General features: G+C 57.6%; 1 protein-coding gene across 2 annotated transcripts in view; it reads left to right on the top strand.

Annotated features, from left to right (window-relative positions):
• Positions 1 to 14,027, top strand: part of CNTFR (ciliary neurotrophic factor receptor) — a 39,245-nt gene that overhangs the window by 16,285 nt on the left and 8,933 nt on the right. For both annotated transcript variants that reach the window (XM_010840101.1, XM_010840102.1), the window contains exons 3-4: positions 4,789 to 4,873; positions 9,065 to 9,298. In XM_010840101.1, coding sequence (XP_010838403.1) covers positions 4,789 to 4,873; positions 9,065 to 9,298 — 319 coding nt within the window. The remainder of the gene's footprint in view (positions 1 to 4,788; positions 4,874 to 9,064; positions 9,299 to 14,027) is intronic.

Consider the following 14,027-nt stretch of genomic DNA (forward strand, 5'->3'; position numbering starts at 1 on the left):
ACCGCCCACGCTGTCCAGGCTGCCTAGGCCTGGTGGGATCTGGGGGCCTTCTGGCCTCAGCCCCTCCTCCCGCTCCTGGAGCTTCCCGCCCGCCCAGACTGTCTCTCCTGGGCTCCCCCTCGGCCAGCCGGGGCCGAGCCTCCCTGCCCACCATGCCCTTGTCCCTATCTCTGCCCCTGCTCTGTCCCTCGTTTTCTCTCTCCGTCCCCAAGAGTAGGTGCCTCTCTTCCTCCCTTCACCCTAATTTCTCTGCAGGTCTGAGGCCTGTAGAGTTTCCCAGGCCTTTGAATCAGTGGGTTCTTTTGTCCCAGGTTCTTGCCTCATTCCCAGGATGTGTCCCCTAGGGCAACTGCAGGGCGAAGAGAAGGGGATGAGGCCCCAAGAGAGAGTGCCTTTCCCCTTTCCTGGAGGATTCCAGAGCCTGGGGTTGCTGAAGGGGACTGGAAGCCATGGAGATATCCCCATGGCCCCCGCTGTAGGCCAGATGCTCTCCATCAGAGAAACACTCCTGACCTCACCCCAGCCCCAGGCCAGTGACCTTCACTGGGTCTCAGTTTCTCAAAGGCACCACGTAGGCCCTCGCTGTTCATTCATTTTCCAGGCCAGACTGAGCCCACCTGACCCACACCAACCAACACCCTGAAGCCTAAAGCTCTGAACACACTATTGCACATCAGCACACACTCAGTCAGAGCTGGGCTCCAGGCATTGGTGCTCAGAACTCCCACCCTCACCCTGTATGTGGCAGGGATTCCTCAGGGTTGAGTTGATTAACTTAACCTGCCCTCTTTCTGCAGGATGAATAGGGGCTTTCTCAAATTCACACTTCCCTTTCTCAGGTTTTGCCTTCGGCTGGGCAGGGGGTGAGGGTCGGGGCTCAGGGTACCTGGGACCTTGCTGGGACCGGTGAGAGGGGTCTTGGGCCCTGGATCCTAAGCCAGAAACTTGGTAGTTGAGATCCCTGATCCGGAGCCTGTCACTCTGTCAGTGTAGTGGCTGGAGACTGTCAGCCTCCATGGTGTCAACATTTCTGCAGGCCGGTGTTAACTCTGCGTGACTGTCCATCTTACTGAGTCTGTCAGCCTCCCTGTATCACTGTGGATGTCACCGTCATTGTCAGCCTGAGTGAGTGGCAGTCTCGTTGCATCTTTGATACCAAGGTTACTGTCACTGTGACTGTGTCAGTGTCAACAGGTGTCGTCCCCCTGTTTGTTGGCGTCACTGGATGTGACTGTCACTCAGTGCATCGTTACCACTGTAGTGACTGTCTGTACCCGTGGGCATTGTCAGCTGTGCACCTGTGTCATTTTAGTGAATGTTGTTATTACTGTGTAGTGGTGTCCTTGTGTCGTCGTGGGACATGATGGTAAGTTGGGGGCCAGGATGGTCTCTTGATGAGTCACCTGTGTGTGTGTGTATGTGGCGACACTGGGCTTCTGTGTTGGGAGAGGTGCTGGGCTTCTGCTCACAAGGGGTTTGGGCTGCTGGGCACTTGGTAGTGGGGTGCCTTCTGCTCTCTCCTCACTGCTGGGTCTGGGGCTGGAGGCCAGGCTGGCCCTCTGGAAGGGTCTATGGAGCCTGGGCCAGTTCACATAGCCCTCATCTGGGGCTTTACAGCATTTATGCTCTAGATCTATCCCAGAGCCGTGGGTGTGGACTTGGAAAATTCCTGGGAAAGATGCTCTTTGCCCTGGGATGGGTGACCTGAGGTGAGCTAGGGCAGGGCAGAGGTGTAGCCTGGATGTCTCTGGCCTCAGCTTCCCTACCTGGGAATGGGTCCAGCTGGGACTCGGAGGGAAGAGGGAAGTCAAAGTGGCCTGGGACTTCCTGGGCCTGTAGGTGGGGTGGGGTTTCCAGCCACTCTTATCCCCTAGGGGCTAGGCTCTTGGCTTTATGGGCAGAAGCCCCCCAGCCCCCTGGAAGCCCTGCTTTTGTCTCAGATCCGCCAGTATGGCCGCACTGACAGCATCCTCCCCTTACACTGCCGGAGCTGAGTCGGCTTAGAGAGATGCTGTCAGTGGGCACAGAGACCCTGCTTGTGTCTTGTTTCTGTCGCTCTCTCCAGGTCATGTCTCTCCCGCTGCCCTTGGATCTCTGCTAGTATCGTGTGCTCCCTGTGTTTTGCTGTGTCTCTTCTTCCATTTCTCCCTGTGTTGGTCTTTTGTTGTCCCTCAGGGATTCGGCTCACAGCTTTCCCTCTCTGTTCCCCTCTCCCTGGGTGTCTCCCTTTTCCGGGTGCCCCCAACCGTGCAGCATCTGCTTGGTACCCCATCCCCCTGTCTCTGCAGCTCTCTCAGCAGCACCCGGCTCCCATGGCTGCAGCCTCTTTGGCCCAGGGCCCGGCCCTTACAGTAACTCATCGGGCTGATGGAGGCGACTTTGATGAAGAAGCCACCCCTCCCCCTGTGGGGACCCGCATGTGTGTGTGTGTGTTTGCTTGTATGCATTACACTCGTGCCAGGCCTTCTCCTCACCCACCACGCCCCTCCCAGCTGGGACCAGGAAGGAGCTGGAAGAAGAGGACCACCCTGTCTCTCTACTCCCATCCTGTCATCTAACCTCTGTCCCCTGTCTGCCCATCTGCCTCCCAGGCCCTGGGTCCTCTCCCATGTGCTGGGCAGCAGGTTGGCCCTGAGGTAGAGTTTCTTGCTGGCTGTGAGGAGAAAAGTGGATGGTGGAGATGTTAGGGGAGGGTCTGAGGGCTCCCTGCAAGGGTTGAAGGCGGAGGGAAGTTGTGGGGAGCGGGGGGAACCAGGTGGGCTTCCAGCCTCTTATCTGATTCTCACACCAGCTCTGAATTTAGAGCTGGCTCATCCTGGGTTCCTTTCTTGGCCCCACCACTTGCTGACTGTGTCCTTGGCCATTGTCTTAACCTCCTAAGCCTGAGGAGTAGCTGGAGAGGGGGGAGTGGCTGAGGGTCAGGAGCCAGGCCAAGTGGTAGCAAAGGCCTCAGGAGTTGCAGATGTGGGAGGGGTTGCCGAGGCCAGTCGGGGCCTAGACAGGCGAGCCATGCCAGGGAGGGGCAGCCGGGGCTCCAGCAGCCACGGCTAGAGGAGCACCAGGTGCAGCGGGGAAGACTGGCCTGGGCAGGGGCAAGGGCAGCCGTGGGCAGGCAGGAGCCCTTCCCCAAAGGAGCCCCCAGAAGTCAGATTCTCTCCACTCCCCCACCCCCACACCGCTCCAGGCTGACACCCGCACTGCTCTAGCCCTCTCTGCAGTGTCTCTGGCTGTTTCTCTGGCAGCGTTTCTGACGGTGTCTCTGGCAGTGTGTCCGACTGTGTGTCTGAGTGTCCCTGGCAGTGTTCTGAGTGCTGTGGATACTTCCTGACTGAGCATCTGGCTGCGTCTCTGGCCCTCTCTCCGGCTGTTTTTCTGGGTGTATGCCTGTTTGCGTCTATCAGTTTCTCTGGTATTTCTCTGCTTGTGTGTCAGGCAGTTTCTCTGGCAGGGTTTCTGACAGTGTCCCTGGCCTGTGTCGCTGATGGCTGCTTCTCTGACTGGGCTTCTTGCTCTTTCTCTGATATATCTGCCTGCATCTGGCTGAGTGTGGTACGGTGTTTCTGGTGGGTCCTTTGATTGTGTGTTGGCTGTTCTCTGGCCATGTGTCTGGCTGGTTATCTGGTTGATCTACCTGTTTCTCTGGCTTGTGCCCCACACAGTCTCTCCAGCCTGTGTGTAGGCTCGCTCTTTGGGGCTCTGTCTCTTGTTGGGGGCAGAGTCTTTGCTGTGTGTCTGACTGTACCTCTGGTAGTGGCCCTGGTTGAGTGTCTGGGAGTGGTCTGTCTCTGGATCTCTGCTTCTGTCTTGTTGACAGAACTTTGTCTCTCTTCAAGACTGGAGTGAGAGAGATTTGGAACCTCTTGGGCAGGAGATGGTTGTTTCCCTCTCCCTAGGTGTAGGTGTGTGCTGGGGTGGAGCAGTGTGAGGGCAGCTGGACCCATCCTAGAAGCAGGACAACACACTGAGGGGCCACTGGGTCCATCCTGGCTTCCGGAAACACGTCCTGACTGTGCTGTGTGTACCCACGTGGGAGTGTGCAGACACATGTACATCTGCTGGACTGGGGCTCTCAGGCTCCTGGGCTGGAGGGCGATAGGCTGGGGTCCCTGACTGGGACGTATATCTGAAAATCCTTCATCCTTCTCATGGTCACTGGTGTCCACTAAAGCAGAAACCACATCTGACCGGCTCACAACGTACCACTGCCCTGATACCCTGCTGCTCTGAACTTCCCAGAGCCCTGCCGGGCAAGGCTCACCTGGGGGTGGAGGGGGGGCAGGTAGGCGTAACATGGTAGGGCAGATCCCAGAGTCTCCCCAGGAGCATGGCAGGGGCCTTCCGTTCAAGGCAGCTTGGAGATGTATAGACCTCCAATCAAGTTAAAGCATTACCCTTTCAGTTTGCAGTGTTTATAGCTAATTAGCTAACCTCACCAGTAAAGTTATTTTTTTTCTAGAAAAATGGCCCTAGCATTACCAGTGTTCTATAACTCATCTGCGGTTGACTACATCCTGCAGCCAGCTTCCTTATCGAACAACAAACCACTGTAGGTTGCCTTCTACCATCTCAGCAAACCTTTGCCTACAGATGCCAATAAGGTTATTTTCTGTTACTTGAAGAGGGTCCTGAGCTCCATTAAGAAGGGCGCTTGGGGTCAAGGTGCCCTGGCCCTAGGCCTGGGATTTCCCAGTCTTCCCTGAGAATGGGGTGGCGGTGGGGGGCTCCCCAGGCAGCTGCTGCCTGGGCTGATGCTACCCCTTTCCCCGCCGTCCACTTTTTTCCCAGCAGATGGCTGCTCCTGTCCCGTGGGCCTGCTGTGCCGTGCTCGCTGCTGCTGCTGCCGTGGTCTACGCCCAGAGACACAGTCCGCAGGGTGAGTGCTGGGCGGGTGGGGGGCGAGGGGCGCTCCAGAGCTGAGCAGGACCCTCTCTGGCATAACTGTATGCACCCACTCAAGAGTCACATACTGCCATGTGCTGGCATCATCACACATGAACATGAGTTGTGTGACTCTGATACACGGGGTGACCCACTGACATTGTCCCAAAAGCACAACCCCCCAGTCACTGCTGGGTGGTTTCATGCTGATGGCATCTCTGGCTGAAGATTGTCCGATCCTCTTCCCACTAGGATACAGGGTACAGGTGGCTTAGATGGTAAAGAATCTGCCTCCCATGCAGGAGACCCGGGTTTGATCCCTGGGTCAGGAAGAGCCCCTGGAGAAAGGCATGGAAACCCATTCTGGTATTCTTACTTGGAGAATTCCATGGACGAGAGGAGCCTGGTGGGCTACAGTTCGTAGGGTCGCAAAGAGCTGGACACAACTGAGGAACTACATTGAGGGCAGCCAGGGGCAGGACCCTGTACAATATCCGGTGAAGTGGGGTCCCTTCAGGTTTATGGGGGGTGCAGTGGGAGGCACTGGGAGAGACAGTGGGTAAGAATGCCCCTCGCTTATCCTAGAAGGAATACAGGGACAGGGATGGAGGCCCCAGAACACGCTGAGGGGATGGGCAGGATAAGTGGGAGAAGGCTCACCCACCAGTGAGCTGGGATGGCTGGAGGGGCGGGGGGTGCCCAGGCGGGGCCATTGGTCGCCTCCTCCCCTTCCTGGACCACTTGTCCAGTGCAAGGTGTGTCCTCCTCACAGGAACACAAACACGCAGAGCAGAGACGGGGGCACCCCTGCTGGGAAGGGTGACCACGTGACCCCTAGCCCGTCTGCATTTGAGGCAGCACTTCAGGTGGCCACATTAGCCCAAGTTCTGACCTCAAAACTCCTCGAATGAGGCTCCAAGTGTAGGGAGCTCCCCCCTTAGTTGTGTCCTGCCCCCTACCTCAGCTGGCCCAGGTAGAAGCAGAGAAGGCGGGGCCCAGGCACATAGCAAGCCCGGATGACTGAGCTCCATGACCCTCAAGGCTGTGGGTTCACAGAGTTCAGTAGGTCAAGGCTCCCGTGGCCTCTTCCTTGTGAACCCAATGCTGAGGCCCAGAGAGATCCTGGCCTACCTCAGGGCTGCTCCCCAGTGGGTAGGGACTGAAGGGACCACCAGGCCAGCCCATCGAGCCCCACCTGCAGTCGGCATGCCAGGGGCTCCTGTATTGACCTGACCAGCCCAGGCCTGCCGGTGGCCTCTCCCAGTGGCCTGGCCCCTGTCCTGTGGGGGACGTAGGCTGCATCTTTGGGTGTGAGACTGTCCTTGTGCACTGGACTGTGTTCTTGTGTGGGTGAGGCTGTGTCCCTGTTTGAGTGCATTTCTCTGTGGTTATATCCTTGTGGGCTGTGCCCTGTGTCCTGTGTCCAACGTGGCCAGTATGTGACTGTGGCCTGTGAGCAGTTGTGTCCTTGTGGCTGAGACTTTCCACCATGCATGACTGTCTCTCTTTGTGTCTGCTTTCTGTGTTTGTGTCTCTGTGTGTGAGACCACGTGTCTGTGTGTAACTGTGCCTCTCGCTGACAGTGCCATTCCTCTACACGTATGTCATCATCACATCCCTGCATGGGACGGTGTCCCAGTGTGGCCTTGACCTGTGGATGGTTGTCCTGTGTGTGTGTGCTCTTCTCATGGTGACGGTCCTCATCCTGTATGTGTGGTGATGTGAAGTTGCTTAGGCCACCCTGGGGGGGACCGTTTCCGGCATGTGGTCCCCATGTGAGCCTGTGTGCACAGGTGTGAGGGAGCCGTCGGCTCTGTCCCTGTGCGTTCCCCGTGTCCATGACCTCATCCTGTCTCTGTCTCTTATCCTGGCTTCTAACAACCTTTTCACAGCTGATTCCTTCGGAGCATTTGTCACTGCGTCAGGGCCAAGAACCCCATCCTCCCCCTGCGGCTTGATTTAATTTCTGAAATGGACAGCACATCAGTAGGGGCACCCATGGGGCGGGGGGTGGGGGGAGCTGTCCAGAGACAAAGGGTTGAATCACGGCCATCTTTGGAGCTGTGGCGTGGCCATGTGTATCGCTGCTGTTGTGTCATCGTAGCAGTTGTGACGCCGTGAGGGTCGCCTCACGTTTTCCCCTGCCTCTGCCCTGTGGCCTGTGGTGGTCACCTGTCATTGCGTTGTCGTGTCTTTCCTCCTGCCCTGCCCTTCCATGGTTGGTTTGTCATTGTTGTCAGCTTGTGTGTTTCCATTTCCTTTGTGAGGCAGACAGGGTTGCCGCGTTCTATGTTACCCCGCTGCCATCACATCTGTTGTGCCGTCGGTGGGTGTCCTTCTCTTGCTGCTGTTCCTGCCTGCCCCAATATTAGTGAGCCATGCTGGGGCCACATGAGTTCTGAGCCTCTGTTGGTCAGTGTTGCTGTAGTGCCCCGGGGACTGTAATGACCACGCCCCTCTCCCCCTGCTCTTCCTGACCCCCCGACGGTCAGTTTTCAGCCTCCTCCTAAGGCAGCTGGATGCAGAATCTCTGCTGGGGTGGGGGGCGGTGTGCAGAGAGAGGGGCTTGGCCTGCTTCCTGGAAGCTCCAGGTTTTTGGAAGGGAGGCTGGAGGGGGGCTCGGGGGCTAGGGCTGGTGGACTGGGGGGGGCTCGATGGCTTGAGCCCTGGACCCTGGGCCTCTGGTCAGAGGGAGGCCCCCAGTCAATCTCTGCTCTAGCCTCACAGCTGCGGCCTCCAAGGTCCCCCCCAGCCGCCGCCCTTCCGCCTGTTCATCCTCTGTTCGGCTGGTCCCAGGCCCCACGGACGAGTGGTCAGGGCTGGCGGGGTTTCCTGCTTCCCTCTCCTTTGACAGGGACAGAGAGGCTCCGAGAGGGGCAGGACGGGGCCCTGCAGACACACAGGGATTGGCCTGGGGAGGGCCACAGAGGCAGCAACTGGGGACAGATGTTCCAGCCCAGAGAAAAGCAGGGCTGGGGAGGGGGTGTGAGGCAGGGGAAGGGGGCCTGGCAGCGTAGGGGGATCCCTACCTCCTGCGGCCCCAGTGGTGTTAACAAGTCTAATTAAGAGGCCACTGGCCCAACTTAATTGGCTCGTTAACAGGAATTGCCTCTGAAAATCCCCCAACTCAGCAGGGTGGCTCTCTAGAGGGGAGACCCAGGGAGTGTTAACGAGGGATCCGGCAGCCCCCTCTCCCTCCACGCCCCCTTGCTCTGCCCCTCCCACCCTTACTGCACAGAACTTCAGGTCTGGGGAAGCATCTATCCTTCCAGGCTGAGGGGTGGGATGAGGAGGGCAGGCCCGTGTCTCCCCATGTCTCCCCGTGCCCTGCTGCTCGGTGTCCAGGACTTTCTCTGTCCCACTGCCTCCCCCACCTTGCTCTCCTCTCTATAGTTGCCCCCTCCGCCCTTCCACTCCAGTCTCCTGGGCTCTGTCCATCATGCCTGGGCGGCTGAGGCCAGGGCTGGGCTTTGCTTTGGGCTCTGACAGGCCCCTCCTGGGGGCAGGAGAGTCAGGGTCAGAGCTCCTGCAGTCCCTGCGCTCCCCCACCCCCACCCGCACCCTATGCAGTTCCTGCCTCACCACCACGTTGACAGCTGCCAGGCGCTCCCTAGGGCTCCTGTGCCCACTCTTCCTCCTTCTGCTGCCCTGGACTGCTGGGGCACAGGGCCTTGTCGGGGGTTCAGAGTTGTCGGGGAGAGGGAGAAAGGCAGGACACAAAGACAAGGATGGAGAGGATGAAGAGAAGGGAAGAGAAAGAGGAAGGAGTTCAGGAGGGGGCCCCTTGGCTCAGCTTGCCTGGCTAGCAGATGTCAGTGACTGGGGCTGGGCCTCTTGGTGGCAGGAGGCTGGGGTTATGGGGGTCAGGAAAGCTTTCAAAAGGACCTGGTGACTGGAGGTGACCTAGGTCTTCTGTCCCAGCACTCTACACAAACTCTCTCTCTCATACACGCACACAGGATCACCCAGTCACACACAGAGTCCCCAGACACGCATGCACACGTCCAAGTTTGGAGACACTCACATACTTGTGCCCTTGCACGCCATGAAGGAATCTTGCAGATCCCTTGTCTCCTCAAGACACTCGCGCCCTGAGCCTCAGGGGGCCTGCTCTCGCTATCATCTGGGAGTGCTGGGCCAGGCTGTGACCTCTGACTTCTGCCTGTGCCTTCCCCACCCGCCACAGAGACTCCCCACGTGCAGTACGAGCGCCTGGGCTCAGACGTGACTCTGCCGTGTGGGACTGCCAGCTGGGACGCAGCGGTGACGTGGCGGGTGAATGGCACAGACCTGGCCCCCGACCTGCTCAACGGCTCTCAGCTCGTGCTCCGGAGCCTGGAGCTGGGCCACGGCGGCCTGTACGCCTGCTTCCACCGGGACTCCTGGCACCTGCGCCACCAGGTGCTTCTCCATGTGGGCTGTAAGTGTGACTCCCAGCCCCTCGCGTGACCCCCGCTGCATTCAGTGGGGGAGCCAGTGAGGCCCAGGCCCTCGGCCCCAATCACATCCCCTTCCTGGTGGTGTGGAGGTCCTGACCCCTGTCCACTGACCTTGTCTAAGCCTACTGTTCTGACCTCTGAGCCCAGTGTCGCCCCCTGAGTCCAGACCCCTGGCATTTTGCACTGGTATCCACCCTCCACTGGAGGTCTTTGAGACTCAGAAATCCTGTCCCCTATGACAAGATGGGCTCAGGAGGGCTGGCAGGGCACGGCCCATGTGCAGCCTGGTGGGAGGAATCCTAGGTCACAGCTCCTAGCTGGGTTGGCCTCGTTCCAGTGCATGCTCTCCCAGGGGCTGGCTGCGAGGGCCTTGGGGGAGAAAATGGGATATCTGGTGATGCTGGGAGAGGTGTGGGCAGTCTAGGAGGCCCCGGGGAAGAAGGAAGGCTTCCTGGAGGCTGTAAGGGCCTGGGAAGGTCACTTGGGTTGGTGTAAATGGCAGAAGGGAGCTGAAGGAGGGGAGGGACATGATCAGGGTCACGTTGTTAAAAGATCTTTCTCATTGTCCTGCAGGGCTGGCAGGTGGGTGGGCAAAGCAAGGGGCAGGAAGGAGGCTGTTGCTGGGATGCAAGAGAGTGGAGGAGGACCTGGGACTGGAACATGGGGTTGGGAAGCTGAGAAGAGTGATTTCGCCTCCAGGAGTCGCTGATGGATCGGAGATAGGGAGAGTGGGAGAGTGGACAGTGGGAAGAGTCAAGACAGCTGGTAGGACCGATCGCTGCAACGGAGACAAGGTGCAGGGGTCAGCTGGAGGAGGAGACAGTGTGTTCTGTTCATGCGGTGTCTCAGTTTGGCTTTCCCTGGAATCAGAACCCAAGATGATAGTTCGCAGGCAAGTAGTTTATTTGGCAGGTGACAGAAACATCACTGGGGCATGGGAGAATGATAGAGAAAAGGAAGTGAAGTTAGCCAATAAAGAGGGAGTTACCTAGCCATTGCTTCTGGGCACCCTGCTGAGGGAGCTCTGGGAGCTAAGGAGGCAGAGCAAGTGCCTTGGAGTTCTCCTGCCTGAGGGCTGAGGGAGCCCGGATGCTTACACACTGAGGAGTGGGGGCGGGGGAGGGGAGGCTTTCATTCCCCAGCACTTTTGGCCTGATGCCCCGACAGGCAATGCAGGTTTTGGTGGCCAAAGAAAGCTCTTAGGCAAATAACTGCAGAGGCGGTCAGCGGGTACGGGTGAGGGATCTGCGGCACCATCTGCTATAGATGTTGGGTTTTGGTCCCTGGGGGACAACCAGGAGTAGATGGCTGGTAGCCAATGGATCTGAGGTTCTGGGACTCAGGGAGAGGCCTGTGCTGGAGATGGGAATTGAGAGGTGGGGGGGTTTGTCAGCATTAATTCTTTGGGAGACGATGAGATGGTCAAGGGTGAGGCTGTGGGATGAGGAGAGAAGAGGACCCAGGACCCGCTGTAAAAGGGGTTGATCGAAGGAAATGAGCCACAAAAAGAGATTGGAGATCAGAAGGAGCCCAGCAGGACGGGAGAAGGGGGAGCAAGTGAGTGCGATTCAGAAGAGGTGTTAGGAAGCTCAGGAGGAGGAGGTTATCAGTGTTGCTGAGGGTCAGCTGGGCAGGTCCTTGGTGGTCAGCCGGAGCCATCAACTGACAGAATAAATACTCTGAACATAGTTTCGTTTCTTTTCTTTTTGAGCCAAGGATTCAGGCTTCTCTGGCCTCATCCCATTTGGGCGATACACCCCACTCTACTTACTCCCTTGGAGCTGCTTTCTTTACTCCCTCTGAGCTGCCGAGGGGAAGAGATGCTTGAGGGGCCTGAGAGTGGGTCCTTGCCCCATTGTCAGGCGATAGGTGTGGACAACCATGGGAAATGTTAGGCCGAAGGGTTGCTCAGCGTGCTCCACGAAAACACTGACCCATCAGTGGGGCCAGAGGAGAGGGGAAAGTATGTTTTGGTAGGGATGTTCCTTTCCCCACAGAAAAGCCTTTTTACATGTTTAAACTGGACAGATGGCAGTCGTAACAAAACGTCTTAGTCGCAAGCCCAGGGTGGGGTGACTCCTGCCCACTGGAGTCTTCCTGGCCCACCACAGGGTACCCTAGAAGTGGACCACGCAGCCTAGCCCTGGGCCCTCACATGGGGAAAGAGGCCACATGCTGAGTGGCATGCAGGGAGGATGAGGCCAACTTGGCACCAGCCAGCCACACCCGTGTCTTATCAGCTTGAGCCCCAGAAGTCTTCTGATGGACAAAGCTGGCTGTGATGGCCAGGCCTGGGTGACTCCGGCCCTCGTTCCCAATTTCTTGAGTTTCTTTGAGAGGTCACTGAAGGGAGATTGGGTCTGGAAGTAAGGCCGGTGGCCACGCCCACAGGCCATGCCCACAGCTGCTGTTTGTGACCAGAGCCCAGACTTTTTCTGTATAGCGCTGACCACTCTTCAGGCCCTGCCTGTCAGAGGGGTGCTGGCCATGACTTGGCTGTAGCATTAGTAACAGGTACTTATCTCGCATTGCCTTGTTTCCTTCTAGGGTTGGTCAGAGGAACAGGGGACATTAATCATGATTGTTTCAGTCACTTTATATTAGTAACAAGAGACTGGGTTTGGCAACCTTCAATATCAAATTATCCTTCTCACCAGCGCTCAGAGAACAGGACAGAGTTACCCCTGATTTGTGGGCCATTCAGACTAAAAATTATTTAATATTTATCTTAAACATGTAAGATTTTCGTGTCTCTATTTCCAAGGGAACCTGATGATAAAAATATTCTGTTGTAAGTCCCCTTAACCAGGCTGATCCCTGAACTGCTTCCTTTTGACCCACCTTTCTGCCCTCAGGCAGATGTTCACACCCCCTTCTAAAGAGGCCCCTACCCAGGGTGATGAAAGGACACCCCCCGACACACACATCAGGAAGCAGGACCACAAGGTTCCTTTTAGTAGCATCCTTTTGTTTGCCTAGACAGTGCTAATTCCATGTCATTCTGATTTTGAGCTGAAATAAATCAGAGATTGACTAATTTTAAATAGACAGTTCCTTGTCCAGTTTTTAAATATTTGTATTTGATTGGTTAGGACAGGAACTCTAGTCCCCCTGGTTCAGCATTGCTTCCTCCTCACCTCTGTTTGCTGGGAAGGAAAGAGAAGCCTGTGGTTGAGGAAGTTGGGGAGAGAAAAGATAGGTGGAAGGTGGGCATTTAGGAGTCCAGAAGAGATGTCACGAGATAAGGTTAGGACGGGCCATGGGCCCTGAATGCCCAGGCAAGAGGAGGAGGAGTAGTGTGGGTGCGGCCTGGGAGGGCTGGAGCTGGAAGAGTCATCCCGCCCTGCCTGGCCTGATCTGGCCTGGCCAGGGGCGTGGGCAGCCTGCCCCTCCTCCTCTCTGAGCCGTTGGGCAGGCCTTATGCGTGCCGGGGGCTCCAGCCCAGGCGGGCTGGCGAGATGAGAGGAAAAACATGCGGTTTGGTGGGCTGGACATGGAAAAACAAGCCAATTAGGAGGAAAACAAACAAACCCTGGGCCAGCGAGGGTACATGCACGCATGCACACGCACACACGGCCCCGCGTGGGGCGCTAGGATGCCCTGCTGCAGGCTGATGCTGTCATTTGGGCATCTCAGGAGCCCCCACAGGGGCGACTCAGCAAGTCTGGGCACCCTGGAGCGTGCATGTTTGTGATAACGTGACACGCATGTGCACGGGCTTTGGCTCACACACATGCTCTCACACGGCGTTCTGCTCATATGTGTGAACACACTGGGCACCTTCCCACACCCACGGTTTGAAAAACACCTTCAGGCTTAAGGTCTGTCTCACACACAGTATCGCAGGTCCGTGTCTTGCCATCACTGTCTCACACACAATAGCGCGTTCACATGCCTCTGTACAGAGGACACCGCGGCCACGCGGCCTCAGACATGTGAACAGTCCCCACATCGTACGGCCTCACCCCGCGTCCCACACAAACACAGTCATCTGGCCAATCGCAGTGACACAGCTGCCCGGACTCCCAGTCACACACAGGAAGCCCATCAGAGTTCCACACGTCGCCTCACAACTGCAGTCTCTCACAAACTGCTTCTCCCCTGACGTGCAGCACACTCACAACAGGCCTCCTAATTGCACACTGTCCCACAACCTCACACTTGGTCTCTCACAGCACCCCACCTCCACCCACCCAGTCCCTCAGCTGGGCTCCAGCTGCAGCGAGTCACTCCTTTTCTTCCTTTTCTTTGTTTTTCTTTCCTCCTTTTCCCTCTGAGAAACCTGGTCCCTGTCAGGAAACCCAAGCCCTTCCCTACTCAGGGCCCAGGGCCAGGCAGGAGTAGCCAGATGACAGACAAAGCCCTGCCCCCCACCGCCCCCCACGACCTGCCCAGTCAGCCAGTCAGAGAGGGGAACTGGTTTGAGGGGAAGGTTTGAGGGGAGGCTCGTCTGAGGGGGGAGGATGGTCAGAGGGGAATGGAGGGAGCTGGTCAATGGGGAGGCGAGTCCGTCTCTGCTCTGCCCTCCAGAGTCCCAGGTGGCAGGGAGCTGACTCTGCAGGCTTCAGTCCTCACCCCCCCAGCGCCCTCTCCTTTGAAGCCTGGGCTAAGGGAGGGTGGGGCGGGGTGCGGGGGGGAGTGGAGGCTTCTCAGCCGACCTCGGAATGTCCTTTCCTCCTGGGGTGACTGCCAGCTCTGGCCTGGCCCCCC

This window comes from Bison bison, unplaced genomic scaffold (assembly GCF_000754665.1).
Source record: "Bison bison bison isolate TAMUID 2011002044 unplaced genomic scaffold, Bison_UMD1.0 scf7180017864141, whole genome shotgun sequence".
NCBI classification, from domain to species: Eukaryota; Metazoa; Chordata; class Mammalia; order Artiodactyla; family Bovidae; genus Bison; species Bison bison.